General features: G+C 36.6%; 1 protein-coding gene across 1 annotated transcript in view; it reads right to left on the reverse strand.

The window, feature by feature from the left end:
- The window catches only part of LOC5564989, a 109,166-nt gene that overhangs the window by 11,987 nt on the left and 72,537 nt on the right, over positions 1 to 24,642 (reverse strand). Inside the window, exon 2 of the mRNA XM_001649289.2 lies at positions 6,861 to 7,064. Within this exon, the coding sequence (XP_001649339.1) occupies positions 6,861 to 7,064 (204 nt within the window). The remainder of the gene's footprint in view (positions 1 to 6,860; positions 7,065 to 24,642) is intronic.

A 24,642-nucleotide genomic window follows, 5' to 3' on the forward strand; every position in this document is an offset into this window, starting at 1 on the left:
CAAAAAATTTCCGTGTTTTATGATCATAAAATTCAAATATATATAATGTCTCATTTTTGTTATGTTGGCTATTAATTCAGCCAAGATGATAACAAAATCAGTTATCAAATGATGATAACCAGGTAACAAGATTTATTATCATTTTGCTATTCAACTTTGCTCGGGATTAATGTCACCAATGACAAAAAATTTTGACTTATTGCGAGTCAATTTTCGCAAGTCAGTTTGGAGCAAATTAATTTGCTGTCCAGAGCATTGAAAAGGCAAATAGGCAGCTATGAAAGTATATTTACCAAACTGTGTTTCAACAAAAACACCTTAAGTTTCAAAAACTTTAGTTTCAAATGACGAAAACAGTTGATGTTTTATACGTCCCTGAATGATGATTGCAACTCCCCCACACGCCCCATCAAGTCGATCATTACGATAAACAAAAAAGTTAGGATCTCTTTTGATTTTAGTTCCAGGTTACGTTTCAGTACGTTTCAGTAATAACTGCTATATGCACGTTATTAGCTTAAGAAAATTAAACAGCTCGTCCTCTTTACCATTCAGAATTTAAAATGTTTAAATTATTATTTGGATCCATTAGAAAAACGTAATCCAATAACAATTTGATTTGTAAATTTTACACCAACTTGGACTGCTTCAGTCATAGTGGTGGCTTTGAACATTGCATCAATCATTAGATTCAACTGTTCAGTTAGAAAATTAAAATCAGATGCAGACATATCACTTGAAGTGGGTACATTTGATGATTTTCTGTTAGAATTTTCGGTAGAGGAAGAGGCGGAGTAGATGTTACCTGTGGTGGCAGGGTTTTTTTTTTTCATTTGATTTGAAACAAGTAGAATGGATACTCATAGTAGTCATAGTACGAATAGGGGAGGAGTTCAAATTACCTGCTACGATATCGGCAAAGGATTTTCCGTGGGTAGATACATTCGAAATTAAGAGATTCGAACGGCTACTTTTGCTTTTTCTAAAGCTTTAATATTATTTAGTTCTTTTTTGTTAAAGTGAACTAAATAATATTCTTGAGAAAGCCTTTTCCGAACAATGCCAGATTGGGTTCTCTTTTTCAAAATGATTACTTGGACTGGGGAAAATCCAAGTAAATCATTTATTCCATTTTTGATCTCTTCAAGTGACTTATAGTCACTTGAGAGACCTGTCAAGACGACTTTGAACAAACGTTCAGTTTTGTCGTCATAAGTAATAAAATTGTGCTTTTTCTCATCTAGAGAAAAAGTTCGCGATTTTTAAGAGTTTCCGGCAAAACGCGACAGTCTCCTTTCTTTGCGATTTGGAAGGAAACCATGATTCCCCTAATGGAATTCAAGATCTCCTGCCTAAATCCCCCAAATTCAACTGACCACGATAGGCGGCACTCTTTGCTTCCTCACTTGAATCAAAGAGCCTGGGCTAGAGGCTGCTTCGATTTGCTGCTTCGGAAAATTTGTCTAGAGCATCGAACTGATTGCTCATTTCGATACAATTATTCCATTTCTTCCGTTCTTGCCACGTTTAGTGACAGTTTTAAATCCCACTTTTTTGGAAGAAAGTTGTGAATTCAGAGATTCACCCTTCCTTTTGTTGCAACCATGTTTAGTGAATAAACGAAAGAAGACGTGACCTTCGAGAGGTTTTTTCCCAAGACGGTGTCCAAGAAGGATTACCACCGTCAGCTCTTGCCAGCGGGTCCAACGAAAAATAACACATAATAATCATATAAATTCATTTGGGTAAGGATTGTCGAATAGCCCACGCTTGTCCACGGAGAAGTGGTCTAAGTCATACCCATATGGTATATGGATGGCCCCTGATAAGCATTATTCAAACGCTACATTAACCAAAGAAGATGAAGCCAAAAACCAAATAAACAAATTAACAAATAATCATAATTTCATCGAAATAATCCAGGAATATTTTAAAACTTTTAGTGCTAATTATTAATTTTTATTTCTTGATTGGTTATTGCTTAGTAGCCTTAAATTTAACATTGCTTATTTTTGGCGATTCATTGCTACAAAATATATTTTTAGTGCGCATTAGTATATTTTTATTGCTATAAATCTCTCAACTATTGCTTATGTCTAATAATTCCATCCCAAAACCTTTTTTTTGCTAAAGCACAGAGTCTTCCTCTTCTTAAAATGCTTGTAAATTAGGTTGCCCCAAAATAGTTTTTTTACCTCACAGGATTTTCGAACAAAATGCTGAACATTTTCGGTAAAATATGTATTTTTTTCCTGTCACTAAGAACTCCTATATTCACCCTGTAGAAAACATGAATTATCTTTTAGGCACAATCTTTTCTTTTCTTCATTCTGGTATTACGTCCCAACTGGGCATAGCCTTCTTCTCAGCTTGTTCTTATGATCATTTCCACAGTTATTAACTGAGAGTTTTGTTTGTCAATTGACCATTTTCCAATTTGTATATTGTGCGGCAGGTACAATGATTCTTTATGCCCTGGGATGTCGAGAAAATCTACAACCCGAAAAGATTCTCGACCAGTGGGATTCGAACCCACGCTCCTTATCGTGGTCTTGATGAATAGCTGCGCGATAACCGCTACGCTATTTGGGCCCCAATCTCAGATGATCCACTGTGTTCGCAATGGTACATATGTTCTGAAATCCCTGGAATGAAAAATCACCTGACCATAATATGCTTTCAGAGTAAAACCTAATTGCAGAAATTAAATTTGCATTCACAAAGCGCAATTTAAAAAAAAAAAATACTTACACATATTACATAGTACACTATGTGGCACGCGCGTAACTGGGAGAATGGCGCATACTCCGGAAGTGCCACTCTGCATTGGAAACTGTAGCTGACAGCTTGAGCATAGACCCGTCCACCGACGTAATATGTGTAAGCTATAATTGGCAACTTGACCGAACACATTAAGCCAGAAAATAAATTAAGGGGCTGTTCATAACCCACGATGACCAATTGTTGCACCTTCCGTATCATTCCTATGTTTTCGTAGAATTTGTTTTGCATATTGAATATTAAACATTCGCATGGGACACAGACTTAGAGCAGGCTGTCATTTATGATTGATCCCTAGGTTTCCCGAATAGAAAGGTAATGTGCGGAAGTTGCGTCTAGTGGTGGACACTGGTGAACATTGATTGCACTTTTTTCTACTTTTTCAGCACATTGAAAAAATGCATCAGGCGGTGGTCAAGACCCGAACGATTATCGTTGATTGACACGAAACCGTTCGGAATGATTGAATGGTTGGTAATGTCAGTTCCGAGGTTGCGAATCTAAAATGACACATTGACAAACTGAACAAAAAATACATGTCTGATGGCACTGATATTTTTTTGTAACTTACACAATTGAAGAGAATCAGTTCACTTCAATAACAAGCAATTTTTTCCTGCAAAAAATTCAATAACTTGACCACTAGGACACTCGCAGCCCAGTTCGTCCCAATGTCCTTCTCCGATGCTTTAATGTAATGAGCCAAACCAGAGCATGGTCGATTCCATTTTCACGCAATAAAGTATCCTTTCGTGTCACTTTTTTCCATTGGATGCCCGAGTCGTTCGTGAAGCCGATAATGGCATCATTAGTTAATTGGTTTTTGTTGCGATGGAACGATGACCACTGTACTACAGAGGTTTCCTCAGAAAAGGTGCGAATCACTACAAGCAGATTATGTTTTAATTATATAGAGCGATATTCTGCACACACAAAAAGGGAAATAAAGCTCGCTTGGCACTCTATGTGGACATGAACACATAAGGGCATGATATTACATAATTCTCATGATTTCAAAATTTTAGCAACTGGATATTCTCTCAATATGTTGATTGTTATCTGTCTTGTACAACATATGGACCTGCCTGCCCCTGATACGTTTCATAGATACTTGTTAAATATTAGGCATAAATATAATACTTTTCAATACGTTTGAAATAATTTGCATTAAAAAATCTGAAATTAAGAAAAAAAAAGGTGCGAAAAACAAAATATATTTACGTTTCGTTCCAAAAAATTCCGACATGTTTTGGGTTTTTGTGTAGAATTTTTAGAAATATTTTCACAGTGCGTAGTGCCAGAAGTTACGCGAGTCGTTTCGTTTCGTATCGGCTTAGTAAAAATCCATGTCGCATACCCTTACCCAGTTTTGCGGTATCTATGAGATGACAAATCATTATCTGGCCATCGCTGATCATTCGAATGGAACTTCGCAGACTTTGCGTTTTAAAAATCCCCGGTTAACAAACTGGGAACTTTAGTTAATTGGCTGCGGCTAATTTTCGAAGATATTCTCCGTCCATTGAAAATCCTAGTGATTTGGGTATTTCCACCTTTAGTGAATTGGGGCGCACAATTGTCCTTGCTCCAAGTGATCTCACAATTTGTATCGCATGTCAGACTCAAATTGTTTAAAAGTTAACTTCTTAAACCTATATCATGTACCATAAAATAAGTGTGTCTTAAGTAACGAAGGATTCGTAGCTTGTCGAAGAACTTCAATAAACCTTCTATCCACATTTTCAAATGAATTTTAGCATGTTCTTAAGGAATTCTTGTAAAATTCCTCTATACGGTAGCGTTAAAAAACGTTTACTTTATATTGTAATTGACTGCTCAGTTTTCTGAAAGAATCAAAACCAAGTAAATGTTACAGTTATCCATTGTTTCAGTCCTTATATGACCCACGATATTGTCTGTTTCATTCACAACAAAACGCGCCGCCAACTTTCGAACAGACTGAAAAAAATCATCGCCAGCAAACCAATCAAAGGAGGTGCTTTGCTTTTGTGTTGACAAGACTGGGAAAACGTCAAATGCCAGAAAATAAATCAAAGGAGGTGATTTGCCATTGTGTTGGTAAGACTGGTGTAACGTCAAATTCACAGCGGTTGCTTGGCTGGCGACGATTTTGGCGACGGTTTCACCGGCGACGATTACAAACCGTCGCGTCGGATAGGGTGCAAAATTTACAATAGTACTTTTTTAAAACATTTGAGTTTTTGACTAATGACCAAAACGTCGGATAACGAGGAGATCGAAGCGTGCGGTGCTCAACATAGGACGCGAAAAAATTTCCGTCCGTCAAATTCAATAATTTTCTATTTTTTGTAATTTTTAATATTTGGTTGTTTTCTGCATGTATTACCTTATGAAGTCCAATATTGAAGTGTGTGCATCAAGCAGTGATACAAATTGTTCTTAGTGAGAAGATTTTTCAAGCGCTGCTGTTTTTCCTGCTGCCGAACTTTCATCAATGTGTGAGCCCGAGTTCAGTCGAAGGAAGTTGCGTTGGCTTGTGGATCAACAAGAAGCAAAATTTATTGTGAATCTTAGCGTCCGAGTATATTCAAAGCAGACGACAATAAGCACCAATAGACCAAGGCCCCTAGAAGTGAAAAATGCTGTTTTTGCTGACTTTTCCGCAACAGATGGTAACAGCGGGATCCACAATCCAGGAGTACAAACACACCAGATGGCGGTATACTACTGAAATTTGGTGAGATCGTTTTTAATACTCAACTTTTGTTCAAATTGCACACATGGTCTCATATTTGGTCAGATGAATCAAGATTTATATTTGGCTCCTTTATTGCGGGAAAGGGGCAACATAAGTTTTAATCTTGTTTCAGAGAGCGAGCAAAGGCGCTTAAACCAAGGCTCTTGAGCCAGGACATGAGGAAAAAATGCCTATGTCCCAACCCAGGAGAACAACAATGGAGTGTGCAATAGCTTTCTTAGCAACGCCACTCCCAACGATAGTAACATTAACCCTGAATTGAAACGGTTGGTACGGTTGTCCCCGTTTCTTCTTTTCTTGAATTGAAATTTTTTTGTCTATTAGTTTATTCATGCGTGGATAACCTAATTGTCATGATTGTTTCAATTGTCTTCAACCCCAAAGTCTGCACAGTGGGCCTGGCCATTTTAATATTTGTATCATATCGCTGATATTCTGCAAATATTAATACTGACAAGAAAATATCTGAATAATTTTAGGTATTTCCAGGATGCTTTTCAATATTGGCTGTGCAAGCGCTTAGATTAGATTAGATTAATGATCGAAACGTCGGATAACGAAAACATGTAGTGGTCAATCCACACCAAATAATTGAGAAAATACTGGACGATCACATAAAATTTTCTCAAATTAGTATGAAACATTATTTTTGGTCCAAAATACTCAATTAAATATCAACTCATATAAGTTTAACTGTATCACGAACAGGATTTAATTCGTCAACTATTACTGTCATTTGCAGGCACCACCGGTGTAGTGTTAGTGCAGTAATCAGTCTTGGGAACTGTGACCACAATTCACCACAGTTCATCGATTCTGCCATTCCACCAAAACACAAAGCAGCAGCAGCATCAATACCATCAGGCGTTGCGCTGCCAACGGTTCACACACTGCTTGACTGTTTTTGTCTCTCCACTATGACCATTTTCGGGCAGCCATTCCAAGCTGAATGATTGAAAAAAGTGTTAAATCATTCAATCGCTAATATTCCGCTTGTGTTTTCAACTAATTGAAATCTATTAGCTCTAACAGAAAGACCACAATCATTCCCTTACGATACATATAAACAAGTTCAATTTCATACTGCCTTTATCGAGCAAAAATGCAAAACCCCGAAAACCGCAAAAATCGTGTCACCACTGTGCTCGAGTCATTTCGCATTCGGGGTTGAAAAACGTTAGGAAGAAAAAGATTACATTTTTTGAAGAGCCGTGAAATTTTTTGTTTTGAACCGTCATGGTTTGCTTTGGATTTTGATGGTCGTGTAGAAAGATGTAAATGTAGAGGCGGTAAATGTTTGCTCCAGTACTTTTCTCATCCCTGGCAGTAATATACTCACTGATCTGTTTCATCTTCTTGCACACGGCCCGCGTCTGCGACTGCTGCTGGTTGAAGGGATACGATCCCGCTCCGGGCGGGTAGCTGCAGTCCACGAAACTCCAGCGGCGCTGCTGCTCGGTGATGATGTCCTGCGTGAATGGGTCATCGCAGAAGGCAGCCGTCGAAGCGTCCGATGAACACCGCCAGCATCTCAGGGCCTCGGCTGAAACGAGATAACAATCAAAAAATGAGACCTCAATTAGTTCCGCTGATTTGGCATGAGGGGCGGCTGAAAAATTCTAAATTATTAATTAGATTGAACTCATCTGAACGGTATCTTGCGGATGACGGTGGGTGATCTATTCCTTATGCGGTACATAGCAGGAGATGACAACAGGCTACGTTAACCCTCAAACATCCAACACAGCCTTTAGACGGGGTATACTTCAAAACTGTTTTAATATTTTCATAGCTTCAAAATCAAAATGAAAAATTGTCTGATCAATAGGTAAAAGCATGACGCGCATGTAAGGAAAGTTTTTATGACTCGCGAATCATTCAAAATCACAAAAATGTTTGAACGATGGGGAAAAAAAATGAATTATTTTATATCCTACAAATGCCTGAGTCTCATTCAAAATGTAACATATAACATAAAATCTAAGCATTTGGAATTTTTACGCAATCAACATATCATAGAAGAAGAACTTGACGGCATTTATTTTACTTCAAAACTATTTTCCGTTAAGGATCATTTGTTCGGCATTTGTTTTGGCAGCCATGTTGACATTGCAGCTCGCAATTTCAAAGTGATACAACTCAGTCCACATAGTTCATAATGATCCGGAAAAGTATCACTATATGCGCTGACGTACCAAAAGTATGCAATACTAAACGATTTTCTTTAACTCCAAATTGTGACTTTATTTAGCATCAATCATCAACGACGCATACAAATTTCAATGACGACCTACTTCGCCTTAAATTTAATAATTTTAGAAAAAAAAATAAATCTTATATCTGAAATTATTGGAAAACTAGAATTTTTATTATTGCCAAAAATCGGTCACCAAAAGAGGCACAAAAACAGTAAACATAAGGATAAAAGTTAGAAAAAATCAAAAACCAAAATCTATAAATTAAAAAAAAAAATGCCCAAAACGTGTTTAGCTTGAATTCAGATAGCGAAAATAAAAATTTGGATATTAGAGGGTTTAGAATGATAGAGAGAAAAGAAAATGAGAAGACAAAGTACCAGACGTTTCCGACTCGATTCGGATGAAAGCAAAGAGCATCACACAAAGGAAGATTCAAATTTGCCACTTTGGCTGACAATCTGTTGGATGTCAGCAGCTATTTACGGAAGGTGAGGGGTCGGATCAGATGAGCGAGCATGATGTGGGTTCAATTTTCGAGACTTGTCGTCTGTATATTCTATTTTTATTGGCTTTTCAATCACGGTGGGTTACGGTTTGTCTGCATCGGCTGCGAGGTTGCAAGTGCAACAGTGTTCAAAGTGTACATTAGGGCGGTTCAAAATTTAAAACAGTTTAAAAATTCAATCTCCCATATCTTCCTTATTATCCTTGACATAAAAATAGTATTTTGTGAAATTTTCAGCCTTCTAGGTGGTGATTTAAAGGTCGCCCAAATACAATGTAGGTTGGAAGTTACTATGGAGAAATTTGAAAAAATGTTCCAAGCACGTTAGTACCGTATTGTTAGTACGAATTTATCATCCCTTAGTGAAAACTCAATCTTCAAACCTCAATGGAGGATGTCCCTTTGAGCTAAATTTGTTTGTTTTTTTTTTTTGTAGATGTTTGAAGGGCTAAAATCCTATATGAAGTTAAATAATTGCAAAAAAGCTCATGAATATCTCTTCTCCTATCCATCGGATTGAATTGGCCCCTTCAGCAAAGTTCTTTAGTATGGTTTGAAGAATGGGCTTTTACTATGAGATGATAAATTTGTACCTACATTTCAGTACTGACGTGTTTGAAACATTTTTAAAAGTTTCGTCATAGTAATTTCCATATAAACCATCGTCTTTGGGCCACCTACAAATCATCACTTAGAAAGCTGAAATTATCACAGAACACTATTTCTATGGTTAGGATAGTATAGAAGATATGGGAGTTTGAATTTTCAAACTTTTTCAAATTTTGAACCGCCCTAGTGTGCATACATGATTTTATTGGAAAGTGCTCCTTTGTAGACAATGGCGTACACCCAATCAACGACTTGAAGATTTCTAGGCAATAGAATGCTTATAAATATTTTATAAAATCGTTACTTAAACAAGACATGTATGGTTCTTATACAGGTTTTGTATAGAAACCTTAAATTTTCTGTATTAAAACTATACAATACAGTACCTTATTAATTTTACCAACAAGGCGAAAATTTTATTTTGCCAAATCCGGTATGTTGCTAAATTCGGAAATTTTAGATGGTTTGAATTTTCATAAAATATATGGCAACTATTACGATAGACGTGAAATATTCCTGGGAGGCTTGTTCAGTTCAGCACTTGACCTAAAAGCAGATACATCATGTTCTGAGTACACGCGCCATCTAAAAAGCAAACTTGTTGTTGACAGTACAAGCATGGTATTATTGTTTTTTTTTTTTTTTTTTCATTAAGCATTTGCAGCTATTCTCGAGTGCAAATATGTTGTTTTAAAGCAAGACCTTGATGAAAAAAACAGACCTCTTAAGGTGATTATTAAACGAAGCCAAACTTTGAATTTTCAAGCGCACAAGACTGGAGAATCTAACAATAGTTCGCGTTGAAAACCAATCAAATTGCTTGCTTACTGGTGGTGACCAATGGGATAAATTTTTAACGCGGAGCCCTGTTTGGTTCTCAAGTCTTGTGCTTTTGAAAATTTGAGGTGTGGCCTCGTTCTATAATCACCTTAAACAAGATCAGTTTATGACCGTATCGGGTGGCAAACTTTTTCGAAGTTCCTGACCATAGAGTGCAAATTTTGTTTCCAAACGGTGTCGTCAAATGCAAAACGTGTGAACAAAGCTCTTAGTTGAAAGTACTTGATGTTCCCATAAAATAATATGCTAGAATCAATTGCAAGGTAATGTCAGGAATAAACTGAAAAAGACAAGAATAAAAGTGTCCATAAAATATTTACCATGAAGCCCGTTCAAAAAACTGTACGCATTATAATTTTTAAGAACTATACAATTTTCCTTTGCTTTTTATCAACACTGGCACCACCATGCGCCCGGAAATATATTTTATGACGAGATATCATCAAGCATAACGTTCATTTGCTGAGACACATTTTGCACACTTCACCACACCTGTATGTATTCCCTGAAAGCTGTATACCGTTTTGATTCATATTACGGACAGCTTCAAATTCCGGACACTCAACTTTGTATGGGAAACATTTCACACGAAATGTTTCAATTTTTGCCGTTCGATAGTTCACACTTTTGAGGCTCGTTTTAATAAGCTTCTTCAATAAATATCTATGCATGTTTATAATGCCCAACTGCCTTAGACGTCTCTTTAGTGGATTGAGAATTCCAATTGATGATTTGATTTTTCTAATCATGATTTTCATGAGCTGTCCGGAATTCGAATCAGAGTGTCCGGAATATGAGGCAAAAGTGAGGAAGCGTCCGTAATTAGAATCATGAAAAGGCCACTTATTTCGATTTATTTAAAATTATTTAAGTTGCGGAAGCGTATTCTTTACCCACCATTCGAAAGTTGATGGTTTCCGACGCTCGATAACGCTGAGGTATCATACAGAATGATTTATTTTGTATGCTCTATGCTGAGTTATACTTCCCTGAGTCCTTAAGTGTCCGTAATATGAATCAAAACGGTAGACAAGTTACTGGAGACTCCAGAAAGAATTTCCAGAAGATTTCATGCGTATATTTACATAAATTTTGGCTAATATCTTTCTGATTTATTGGTTGAACAAATAAGAGTAGAAAAGAGAACCACTTTTTCCGAACTATTGAAGAAATTGCTAAGGAACATAAATATCATATATCAAGTATTCCACTAGCAAAATTACCAGCAGCACAAGTATTTTTAACTGTACTCCTGAAGCATTTTCAGTTGCATTCGTAAAAATAAAAACAAACTCTTGAAACAAAGTTTACGGAATCAGTAAAAATTTATTTTGCTATGTTTTTTTTTTTGCAAATAATGTGTAGAATTTAACGTCTATTTTTGAGTAACGTAACATTGTTTGATTACGTTTTCAATTGTAGAGGTACCTTTAAATGTTTAAAATACGCATCCAAAAATTTTTCTATTTCACTCTCTAGCTGTCGCGGCAAATCGTTGTTTTCGACGGCCAAACCCTCTAGTACTGTGGATATGCATCTTAGATGTTTGGTGTCTTCGACATAGTATTTAGGACTAATTGGTGCTACATTTCGACTCCTTCGGATTTGATATAAATAAGTTAAAACTGATCTAGATCAGTTTTGTTTTTTAAGGTTTGATCTTTTCTAAATGTCTCTATTGGGTCAATGCGCCAGATAGTAGAAAACCTAGAAAATTTCAACAATATCCATATATTTTTTAGCATAAATTCTTCCATACATCGTTCTGAGCCTCAAAACCTATTTTTAACATTCAGCCTAAATTACTATTTAGAGTTATACGAAAAGTTTCTCAATGTTTTCTCCAACAACTTTTACTGAAATACTTCGGGTAGAGTGCCAACCAATACCAACTGAATAAAAATCAATAACATGTTCGATTTACATGAATTCATGAACTTTGTTATTTATTTTTATCAATGGCAAGATTTTTTTTATTAGGAAACATTGAGCTACAAAATCGGGGATGCCAAAGATGGGTAAATGACTTCAAATGTTTGTGAGCATTATTCAATGTTCATAACTTATTGATAACATAATGAATAATCAATGAAACTAATTGTATGTCTTGAGCTTGTTATCAACCTGTTTCAAATGATAATGCAATGAGATGTCCTTTTTATATTATTAGTATAAAGTTTTGATATTATGTTTTGTTATGTTGTCTGCATAATCAATCCAAATGAAAACATACTAAGTTATTAAATGCTTGTTGTCCAACAACTCAACGTGTTAGCTTTTTGTTTTTGAGCTTTGCTCAGGATGCTTTATAAAACTTCTTCCATTTGTTAAGCAATAGATTTCAAATGTGTGAGTTCTACTCATAGGAATGTTTCACATTACCTTTCTTTGTTCATAATGTCTACCGCCATTCCCAAGTATCCAACTAGCACTTTAATTCGCCCTTCGTGCTAATATAGTGCTGTTGTACATCTGGCAAGCCCTATATTAGCAGTTTAGTAGCCCAATAAGCTCAAAAAGGCTATTTAGCGGGCTAGTGGTAACTCGTGCTTTCATTTCAATTCATTTCAATTTTGTTATATCTCAAAACTTTAAGATTAAGAATCTAATCAATAAAAACAGGTTATTAAATAAGAATTTTCTTTTATAATGCTGTTTTGATACCAGAATGATTCGTCGGTATATCTTCAAGTTCAGGAATAGCATTTATATGGTCTAAAACCGTTAATTTGAATTAAAAATCAATTGAACAACTCAGATAAGATAAGAATGCAATAATCTGATTGTTTTTTCAACAGAAACCTTATAATTCAACATGATGAGCGCTAAAGTGGTGAAAAATTAATGAAACTGCTTAAAACTAAGATGGCGTCGAATTCCAAGATGGCCGCTAGATTTTTCAGCCTCAGAATAATATTCCTGAGTATTGGCATTACGTCCACATTGGGTCAAAGCCTTCTTCTCATTTGTTCGATTTCGCTATTTTTTGAGTTTCAGTATTTAACTAGCAGGCTCGGATCCTGTAGAAACATAACACCAGAAGAAAAATGTAAATACAAATCACACTTCTACTCCACTAAAAATATCGGTACATGTTATGATCTTCACGATTTTTGTTTTTGTGAATTTGTCCTTGAATTCTGCAAAATGTTTACATCATACATTGTTTTAGCAAAATTTCAATTTTGATTGTCTGAAATTATTATTATTAACTGGCACACAGTTTGTGGGTATTTTTGCGACACAAATACTTAAAACCAGCCATGAAGTGATCCAAATTTTGGCTCTTAAAGTGCCCAAATGGGATTGTGAATCTTATTACTTTGGTCGCGTAGTCTCATGCGATGAAAAATTGATCGAAAATTACAATTTTCACATAAAAATACAACAAATCTGATTCTATTTCTATAAGTTAAAGAGTGAAAATTTCTTGCTTGGAAAGCACTTGGAAAATAAAACTTATACAATTAGTTTAGAATTGAGCTAGAAATCTCAAAAATAAACTTTTGCTCCACCTAATTCTATAAAATACAATTCCGGTCCGTAATATACATTTGATGAAAATAAAACACAATAGTTCGACTATAATGATAAAACTAGTCGTACACTAGCCATTTATAGATGTATAAATTCGAAACAATATAGAATCACCACCCACGTGCTACACCATAACAAGTGAACGTCGCCATATTACGGAAAAAAAGGTGTGAAAATTTCCCACCGCCAGTTTTCGTTTCACTTCCGCCAAAGGCGCGATCGGGCCACACACCTTACCACATGGTCGTAGAGCAATATGTTATAAATATCAATCAACAGCTGTTGCGCTACTGGCACTATACTCTTGTTACAACTTTGCATCCAAATCGTGGTTCGTTCTTCGAGAGGCGGGGGTGAAAAAAAAAGAAAAGTCGTTTGAATAGACGGAAAGTGAAATGACGGACGACGATGTAGCTGTCTATAGCTGTTGCCACGAAAGATAGCACCGAAGCTTGTTTGTTTATATTGCATCATAATTTCCGACCAGCGTAAGTGAACAATGCGAGCGTTAAAATATGACATACATATTCAAACCAGCAGGGTTGGTTGGGGTATCATGCCCTATTCGAAATCGCGTTTCGTCGTAAAACTTTACCTAGTTCAAATTTTGGTTGAAAAACAAAACGTCGAAAAGAGACAGAAGAAGACAAGCAGAAGAATGACAGGTCGAAGAGCAAACAGAAAAGGAGAAAAGATCGACAATCTTCCTAAGAAATATTTCCCACCAAGCAAATTTGTTTCGACCTTTTGTCCTTTCGACTTTTTATCTTTCGACCTTTTATCCCAAATCCTTTCCAATGATATTATTATTCCTCTATGATAAATTCATCTATTTTAGCAATGAATGTACTTCTGCATATTAAATGCGTTTTGTAGATGAAATGTGTAAGGAATGAAACTATCAATAAGAAGTACCTACTTCTAATTGATGCATGAATTTAGGATTACGGTTTTTCAAAGTATATAAATATGTAGCTGATTTCTCTCGCTACAAATTTAACATACAATCCGAAACTCACAAATCACCCCTTTCATATTTTTTTCGAATATAAACCAACATCGGTCGATCGAAAACCCATGATGGGATCATTCACACAAGTTTGCACTGCTTTGTTTCTGGATTATTTATTTTTGTACACACGAGAGTGAGTGTATCAGACACCACAGAAAGTTAATAATTTGGTGCGTGCTTCAAATTCCTCCGCTCTGATGACGGATACCGACCTATTGTAAACGGCGGGTAAAATGGCCTTCGTTTGGCGGTTCGGCAGATAATGTAAATATTTCATCACTCCGACATGAACTATTATGGTTTATGACTACATCGGAATGGCAAGTAGGGGTGAATGAGATGGGATGGTTCACCGTTTCAAAAACCTTATGGAATTATTTTCTTGTTGTTGAAGTATAGAAGATTTTACATTATCTTTAAAAAAAACTTACTTCTAAACAAAAAGGGTTTGGTTTAAATCAGAGCTATCATGTTGCAAACAATCTATAGCAAAATTATATCTCAGGAATTATTCGTTGTCTATGATCGTATTATCTGTTTATGATAAATATCATCAATATTGTTGTTCATAAAATTTATTCGAATTGTATTATATGAACACGAAATTTGGCATTGAATCTTTATCAATTTAAAAATGTGGCATCCAGTACCAGATACAATCTTGAAATGTCTCGAAATGCATCGAAATATGTTGTTTTTTTTACTTTATGAATAAGTGATTCTTTGTCATTTGCTTGCTAAGCATCCGAAAAACAATTCATATTGACGCTTATATTGAGCTGTTTGGTAATCCAATCCGTATGGTTATTAAACGAATTAGCTCATGACGCGTAGTAAAGATGGATAAATTATGGGTGAAATTAAGAAAACAAAAACACGTGCTCAGCTGGGATTTGAACCCGGGACGCTAGACGAGCGCCTAATTAACTAAGCTACCGACCACTTTGGGCCACCTTTAAATTACCACTTAGAGAGATGAACATTGCACAGAACTCTATATTCATAGTATGGATAGTAAGGAAAATATGGGAGATTATATTTTCAAACATTTTAAAATTTTGAATCGCCCTAATGAAAATGAATCTAAATCGAGAATTTGTTCAATATTAGGTAGGCACTTTTTATCTAAACATTTAAAATAGGTTAAAATAAGTTTTTCATAAACCAAAATAAACAGAAAGAAGACATCACATCGAAGTATAGAGCACTATCCAAATTTTAATGTTCGTATTGAATACATAAACATGATTTTCCTTTGTAGATTTCACATGCGGGTACGGTTGACGACAACCGCTACGCTAGTAAATAGAAAATATCAATCACTTTTCCTTACTATCGGACACCACCGACAAGAGCCGTAAAGCAAAGGCAAGGGCACACCTTTCACTGGTGCGGAAATCTTATCATCTAGTGCCACAGTGTAGGGAAAATGAAAGCCAGCACGAATGGATCCCCATTATAGGGAGTCCCACGATAGATCGGGAGTGGCATCCTGATTTGAAGGGAACACAACGGAAATAGTTTCCCGATTTGGTCTGCGGTGATTCTCCCTACTCAAGGGGGAAAACTAAAATTGCGCTTCGTTCGGGCAACTAGGTCAATAGACTGGAATACTTTGAATTTGCTTGAGTGAATGAAATCGAATGGTTAGGTATTAAGATACAGTTTTGTGGACGTTGCCAGACTTTCCTTCAAAAAGGGAAAGAGGACTATTTTCGCCGCCTTCCATGTCCTTTTTAAATAGCTATTTTAAACTTTTGTAATAAACGTAAATTGCCGAGAACCCAACAGCTGATATCTCGGTAATAATTTAATGATTCTCTTAAAAAAAAACTGAGATCTCGGTAAACTTTTACCATATAAACCCTGGATGGATAATTGATCTTTTTATCGCGACGCTTGCTCCTGTGGGAGCCAGCAATGAACATTTTTTCGGCGTACAATGCGATCATTGACTAATATTGTGAATCCGATTAGGCGTGAATATATCATGTATCGTATCACCAATCAAAGCTGGCTCCCAGCAAGCATGGGAAACACTCACTCAGTTTTTGTGTTTCCCTCACTCGCTTCCACGCACAGTCGGGAGCGAGAAAGCCGTTTCTCTAACCAAGCCGAACGTTTCAATTTCCAGTGCCCATTCTGCTCCTTCGGCGAGCGCCAAGCGGAACAAAAAACGGCAACTGATTGAGCCGCTACCGATTCTAAAAGCCGAAGGCAACCGAATGCATACCGAATGATTGTTTACATTCTGATTCCGTTGGATTGTCATTCGGATTTGAGTGCTGATGAGTGTTCACTGACTGGCAATCCACACCACGGAATGATTCAGTGAGTGAGAATCCGCTCACTCAGTTCAATGCATTCGGCGAATGGATGCTTAATGCTTTCACTCGTGCCTCGCAGATACAAGTGTATTGGTATTCACTTCTCTTCGTGTTCCTTCCGATTCTTGCTTAACACAATCGGTTTTGACGCTTTCATGCTACACTCTACCCAGTACGATTCAGCTATCACTGAATGTTCGGTAGCAGCAGATTTTTTGCTATTTTTTATCGGTGGCGTTCGGGTGAGTGAGTGAATTTTCCCATGCTTGGCTCCCAGATCCTTACCATACCTTATCCCACCAACATAATATCATTACCACGACAACAGTGGAGATGCAGAGGTATACTCGGTCTCTAGTAACAATAGTTTTCTAACTAACATCCCTTCCCTTCCCCAATGACCGTAAGGACGTGGCCGGCGCACACTGGGGCAGAATCGAAAAAACGCGAAAACAACCTGTAGTTCTTCGGAATGAGAAGATAGACGTTTGGTGTCTTCAACGAAAATAATCCTTTCAGTGAGGGCGATATTTTGAGATAAAGTCATATTTTTAAGTGTTATTCGCATAAATAACTCAAATGCCATTTCGGTCAAATGGCAGTTTAGACGTATGGTTTCTTCGGCAAAGTTGATAGTTATTTTAAGCTGAAAATAATTGCTGAAGACGTCAAATTTCCAAGGCCTACTATTTTAGAAATACAAACATTTTTCTAAAAAAAATGTGCTAAAAACCGAAATATTTGAGTTTTGCTTGTATTTTTTCAATTAAAATACCATGTATCGCATATGACTATGTCACTTTTTGACATAAGGCAGGTCTGGTGAAAATTTGATGGTGAAAATAAAACTATGTTTGATTTTTTTAGGAAAATTGTTAGAAAATAGGGATATTGCGTATAGGCCATTCTTGCGATCGGGCAAGTTCGGGCAGGTGTTTTCATCGCTATCCACTTGCGAAAGGTCAGAGCATTCATGTCTATTATTTTCAAGGATATGATATTTAATATACTTTTTCTCCGCGATCTGGAAGTATGCTAAGCTTATAAAAAAGTTCAAAATAATTTTACATCACAATGTAGCAGTTTCCCAATAAAAATAAATTTCAACTTAATCATGGACATTCTTGCGAACAATCTTTTGAATGCTCACAGTGCACTCAATAAACTTGGAATACTCTGTATTTATTGTATCACAAAACATATTCAAACAACTCTTCTGTCACACTAAAACCAAACACCTAATTTTAGCATCAAACTGTAGTATCAGACGATAATTTGGCTTCGGTCACAATGCGTGAAAAAATTAAGAACAAATAATAATCTTCATTTCATGATAACAAGCAAATTAGGCGGCATCCACAAATTACGTAACGCTCTAGGGGAGGGGGGAGTAGGCTCAAGCGTTACGGCTCATACAAAAATTATAAATTTTCCATACAAAAAGCATTACGGAGGGGGGAGGGGGCCAAAATATCCAATTCTGCCTTATAATAGAGAGGAAAACAAAATTTCGCCTGTAAAACTCAATTCCTCTCATTTTTCAAGCATTAGGTTGATGTTCCAGCAAAAGTTAACTTATGCCCTAAATTGCTGATCCATGAGAAACGTGCCTAGTAAATTTTCTAAAAAAGTATTAATTTTATTAAAACCATAATGTATTTCGATGCAATACTTCTACAGCTAAAAGAAGCAATACTAAAAAAAATCAGTACAAGTTTTCTAGTTAGTGTTGAAAAAGAATAAGGTAAACCTGAGCAAGTTAAAACAGGCGGGTAAAAATTTGGAATGTTATGTCAACAATTTTCAGTAAAAAATACTTGCTAAATGCCGATTATGCTTCTTCACTTGGTCTTACCTTAATATTCCATGGTTTATCTTATACAAAATTTTAGGCTTGCTAAGGCTCTCACATATCTCTTTAGCTTAATTCCATGGGTTTAATATGATTTCTTTGTGCATGTAAATTAAGTTGAAAGATATGAGATGAACCTGCTAAAAGCTGAAAATCTCAAAAATGAAATAAATAAATAAATAAAAGTGTTTTTGAAGATTGATAAAATTTCAAAAAGTTTAAAATTTGCACAAGGAAACTCCTTTTTGTATTCTTGACTGATGAGCTTTGACCTTCCAATATTTTCATGAAGTTGCCGCCTCTGCCTGTAATCATTTCAGGAGAACTTCAAGGAAAATGAAGAACTCTAAAATACTCGAATACTTCCTGGAAGAATCCGGAAAATGGGCTGGACTGGAAAAAATATTCAACGGACATGGAAACCGTGTAAAAATCCTCTCAAGTTCTTGAAAAGCATGCCAGAAAGAGTGTTAAAAACACATTCTAGATAAAAACATATTGTAGGCAAATTTCTGAAAGAAATCCTTCAGTAATTAATGGGAAAAAAAAACATAGGGAAATGTTTGGAGGTATACTAAGTGGAATTTCTAATCTAATGTTCTAAAGAATCTAATGGGATGAAAGTGTTCCTCCTAAAAATAGGGTAGATGTACCGGTACTCGCCATAGTACCAGTAATTGCCACACCGAAATAAATAGCGTTTTACAACACAAAAACGCATCGTTTAGTGTCCATCAAATCATTTTAATGTCTTCATAACTTTGTTGTTTTTAACCCATATTGAAACTCTTAATATCATTCTCTTCCAAATTAAATTAATAAAAAGTTTATGAAATATCAAATTTGTTTTAAAACAAAACTAGCCTTAACTCAAACTAGTTTTCTACACATTTTTCTCTATTTATTAAAAAATATCTTTAGCATGTAAATATATTTAGAATCGGTTAAGTATTCAAGCAGTTATAGTCAAACAAAGATGTTTTTTAGTAAAATGAGGCAACATTTGTAGAAAACAAATTTTAACTAAGGCTAGTTTTGATTTTAGACGAATTTGATGTTTTACCAACTTTAATAAATTTAATTAGGAAGAGACTGATACTAAGAGCTCCAAAATGGGTTATTAAAATTATGGAGACTTCACTGATGGTCATATAAATCTTTTTCAAGCCGCTTGCGGAACCTGTAAATCTTAAGTTTTTTAATGTGATTTCAATTCAGAGAGCACAAGATTTTTTTGGTTTTGAAAACTTTTGAAAAAATAAGCCGCATCCTAGCGGACAAGTTCCACAGGAAATATTTACAGTTACTGCAAAAAAAAAGCAAAGGGTTCCACTTTTCTTAGTACATATCGAACACAATGCCAAGGACAATTGACATCGTTAGTAAACTACGACCCATAAGTAGTTGCGAACCGTCAACATTCCAGCTAGCATGGTGACACGAATTAATAGCGATGACGCTACCGTTGTTGGTTGATGTTGACGGCTTGGGGATCATCCAAATATGACGTCCATCATTTGGGGGGAGAGGGGTCTATGAAAGTGTGACACTGCATGTATAAGATATTAGAAAAAGCGTGACAGAGGGGGAGGGGTTGTAGGGTCTAGAAATCTCGATAAACGATGGACGTCATATTTGAATCGTCCCTTATGGAACCTTCTTGAGTCTTCCAGCTCATATGCATATGTTTACATCCCATTTGCGAGCGAGCGAACTCGAAGCAATAATAATGATACGCACACCCAAATACCGGAACGGGTATCAAGGAACGACAAGTTTTATGCTGTATCGCTGCCGATGGAATTACGTCACTGTTGACTGACGTTGGATAAACACAGGAGAACTTAGGTTCAAGCTTTAAGACAGAGTCGTTGGAAGAAGATGAGTGCGGGAAGGGGAATAGATATTTACACGATCATCAGCATTATCATTGCCATCACCTCGAAAGCATCGTAAAATCGCGGAGGTCTCATGTAGCAAATAGATTGGCCGAGGTACGCATAATTCAAACGTTTACCCGTCATCTCATTATCTGTTCATGAAGGTTACTCAGGTTAGAACGATTACGAAATTCCCAAACGGCGAGTGTCAATTCAATTGTTCAAACTTATTTCATGCCGCATGATAACAACTTCGGGCAATTCAAGAAAAAGCTTGGTTGAATCCTAAAAAAAAATAATTCCGAGTGTGATGAATATGCAAAACCAAAACAAAACATTTCAAACGGAACATTTGTGTCAGTAGTATGTAGCTCAAGATTCCGGTTATGGTCAGCCAAAGCTTGAATCTCAGCTTGGGAATGAAAGATCAAAACAGCCAGTGGTAGGTATTGCCAAGCCTTTCGGTCAAACCGGTTTGACTAGTGCAGATATTAATAAAATGAGTAGGTTGCAGTTCGGCCATGCTTCGAAGTTTGGGCCATTCTGTTGGTTGTGTTAGATGTAGCTATGTGGTAGATCTGAGGATGGTCGTGTGCGACTTACTTCGACTTGTGTCTGCATTCAGTTCTTCTTTGGCGTTGTTATGATGACTATCAAGTATTTTTAGGCATCATGTTTGGTTGGCGAATGATTGGTCAAATTTGTATTTCGATCAAATGACCTCCTTTGACTCCAGCGATGAAGATTGCATTAAGACACTTTGTTATTTTGTACTGTTCTGAATAAAGCAGGCTAACAACTTAACCCGGTGAAATTAAAAAGAAAATTATAATTTGAAGTCTAAAACATGATTTTAAACGAACATTTTCTAGATTAAATAATTATCAGTGGAGGAAATTATGAGGCCCACATAGGCGTAACGGTAAACGCGTAGCTATTCAGTAAGACCAACCTAAGTGTCGTGGGGTGGATTCCCGGCAATCGAGGTTTTTTTTCGGGTTGGAAATTTTCTCGACTTCCTATGGCATAGAGTATCTACGTGCTTACACAAATGATTGATACCAACAAACCTTTAATTATTTGCGTTTCGGTCATGGATTCATATATTTTTTTAAACAGTTATATTGGAATGCTCGTTCTATAAATGTTAAATAGAACGAGCTGTCTTTTTTTCTTTTTTCTTGACAATTCAACGTATACAGGCACCTCTCCACAATTCGATATTCTATGACTCGATGGATTCTTCGATCCCTTCAAATTTCTATACACCGTGCTCTCCATAAGTCGATATTTCTATAACTCTATATCTCCACTAGTCGATGTCACATGAGAGGTAAATTTATCTCTATAACTCGATATATATTTTAAAACCATTCTTACTTGGGCAAACTTGGCCAAATTCTTGTTTGGAGGTATATAAATACTTGTAAGTTGTTATAAAAGTTGAAAAACATGGAAATAAATTTATTGACATGTACAGAATAGCATAGCATAGCATAGCATAGCATAGACTGACTGTACATGTCAATGGTTGCTACTCCGTGATTGATCGGAACTGGTAATAATTGCACTGCGATCCAAATGAATAAGGGATGGGAGTTTCCGCTTACTCTCGGAGTGCAATTTTAGCAGATCTAATATTATTGATCAATAACGGCGCCGGCCAAGTCCTTACAGTCAGTTGGGATAGGAAAGGAATGTTAGGGTGTAATGATTGTTGCTTCTAGAGACCGAGAATACCTCTGCATCTCCACAATCACCACGAGAAGGGTGTTTATTAGTGAAGAAGGAAAAGATCTGGGAGTCACCTTTGGTCGGTGATGCGATCCATGGATAAGGAGGAAAAATACGATTTATACTTAAAGCTAGTTTTTAGTTTTGTCTCAAAAAGTTTTTGGTAGAAGATTTGAAATAAACGTCAACTTCTATTATGTCGAACCATTCAAAAGAAGTTTTTATTAATGGCGAAAAGAGGAAAAATATATGCGTATATCTTAAATTATATGGAACAGGAATAATGCCGACACATGTAGTGACGAACCATACAAAGTTTGTTTGAAAATTACAACATTTATGCCTCAAAAAGAAAAGTCTTCGGTAGAAGTTTTAAAATAAACGTCGACATTCATAATGTCAAACAATTCAAAAAATATTTTAAGAAATGTCAAAAATTTTATGTTTATTAGAATTGTATAAAACAGGCATAATGCTGACACTTATAGTGACGAACCATACAAAGTTTGATTGCATATTACAAAAAAAAAGTAACGCTTTCATGAAAAAATGTGTTATCATAAGTATGAAACGAGCTCACCAGTTGGTAATCCATCCTCGACTGAACACGAATATCTTTTCGCACTCACACAGCGCGAACAGCAAAACTTCTCGGCGCCCCGAAAACGAACCGTCTTGCTTGGGCTTTCCAAAACACTGCCCAGCACAACACGCGAACCGAAAACCAAACTCCCGGCCTCCCGGAAACGAAGCGTCTTGTTTGGGCTTTCGAAAACACTGCCCAGCACAACTCACGAACCGAAAACCAAACTCCCGGCGTCCCGAAAACAAAGCGTCTTGCTTGGGCTTTCCAAAACACTGCCCAGCACAACACGCGAAACGAAAACCAAACTCCCGGCGTCCCGAAAACGAATCGTCGGGCTTGGGCTTTCCAAAACACTGCCCAGCACAACACGCAAACCGAAAACCAAACTCCCGGCCTCCCGGAAACGAATCGTCGGGCTTGGGCTTTCCAAAACACTGCCCAGCACAACACGCGAAACGAAAACCAAACTCCCGGCGTCCCGAAAACAAAGCGTCTTGCTTGGGCTTTCCAAAACACTGCCCAGCACAACACGCAAACCGAAAACCAAACTCCCGGCGTCCCGAAAACAAAGCGTCTTGCTTGGGCTTTCCAAAACACTGCCCAGCACAACACGCGAACCGAAAACCAAACTCCCGGCGTCCCGAAAACAAAGCGTCTTGCTTGGGCTTTCCAAAACACTGCCCAGCACAACACGCGAAACGAAAACCAAACTCCCGGCGTCCCGAAAACGAATCGTCGGGCTTGGGCTTTCCAAAACACTGCTCAGCACAACACGCGAACCGAAAACCCTAAATTTATTGACATGTACAGAATAGCCCATAAAATGTGAATATCTTCATATCATGTTTTATGGTTGTTTTTCTATAGAAAAAGAAAACGAAACAAAAATGTTATTCATTAATTCTATTGTTTACTCCGTTTAGACTTGTTTATTGCTTTGGGCATGCTTTTTATCTGCTACTTTTTCCTTACTAGAGCGGAATTGGAAATGCAGTAATTGAGCTCAATATCTTTGTGAAGAAAACTTTTGAAACGCCAACAATGATGTGAGATTCTTCATAAGCCTTGTCTCAAACATTTGCTCATATTAAACGATACAATGGGTTTTTACTTGAAGCGCGGGAAACTTAAACATATTTTTTTTTAAAAAGCCTAATTTTTAGAGCCGTGTTTAATTTTTTTTTTAATTTTCATATTAGTTTGATAAGCAGCACTGTTTGGTAAAAACCAGTGAGCTAAACTTAGCTTAGCTTGGACTGACTACACATATCAATGGTTGCTATTCCGCGCTTGACCGAAGTCAGTGAAAATGCACAAAGAATCAACTAGAAGTTCGGCTGGGATTGGCCATAATATTCTTCAGTGTGCATAATTCAGTGCCTCTATTTATACAGGGTCAATAACGGCGCCGGCCACGTCCTTGCAGTCAGGTGGGATTGGGGGAAGGAATGTTAGTGTGTAACCTTTGCTATTTGGAGACCGTGTTTGCCTCTGCATCTCCACAAAGGTTACTGGGAGGGATGTTTGTTAATGGGGAAGATCGTTGGGTCACAGGATTCACTTTGGTAAGCAATTAGACCATGAGAAAAAAATATTTGTGAGATATAAACATTCTTATATGTAAATTTAATATTTTCATTTGATATGAACAATTTCTATGTAGAGGAAAATTATGCCGACACTTGAGGTGTCGAATCATTCAAAGTTTGTTGAACAAATACCTGTGCTCCTGAGAAATATGTAACTCTAGGTAAAAATAAAGGGGTGTTTTGAAAAATAAAAATGTTTAACAGAAATAATTCATGAATCAGAGTTTATATCAACACTCACAGTGACGAACCATTCATAGTTTGTTGAAAAATCATATTTACGTCCCACCGTTGTAACGATTAAATGTGCAATCATACATATTTTATAGATTAGAAATAGTAGCATGAAACGAGCTCACCAATTGATCCGTCATCCTTGACTGAGCAGCAACAATCCACTTTCAGCTTCACTCGTTTGCTCGGCTATATAAAAGCACTCAGAGAAAATTGGC

This window comes from Aedes aegypti, chromosome 2 (assembly GCF_002204515.2).
Source record: "Aedes aegypti strain LVP_AGWG chromosome 2, AaegL5.0 Primary Assembly, whole genome shotgun sequence".
NCBI lineage: Eukaryota > Metazoa > Arthropoda > Insecta > Diptera > Culicidae > Aedes > Aedes aegypti.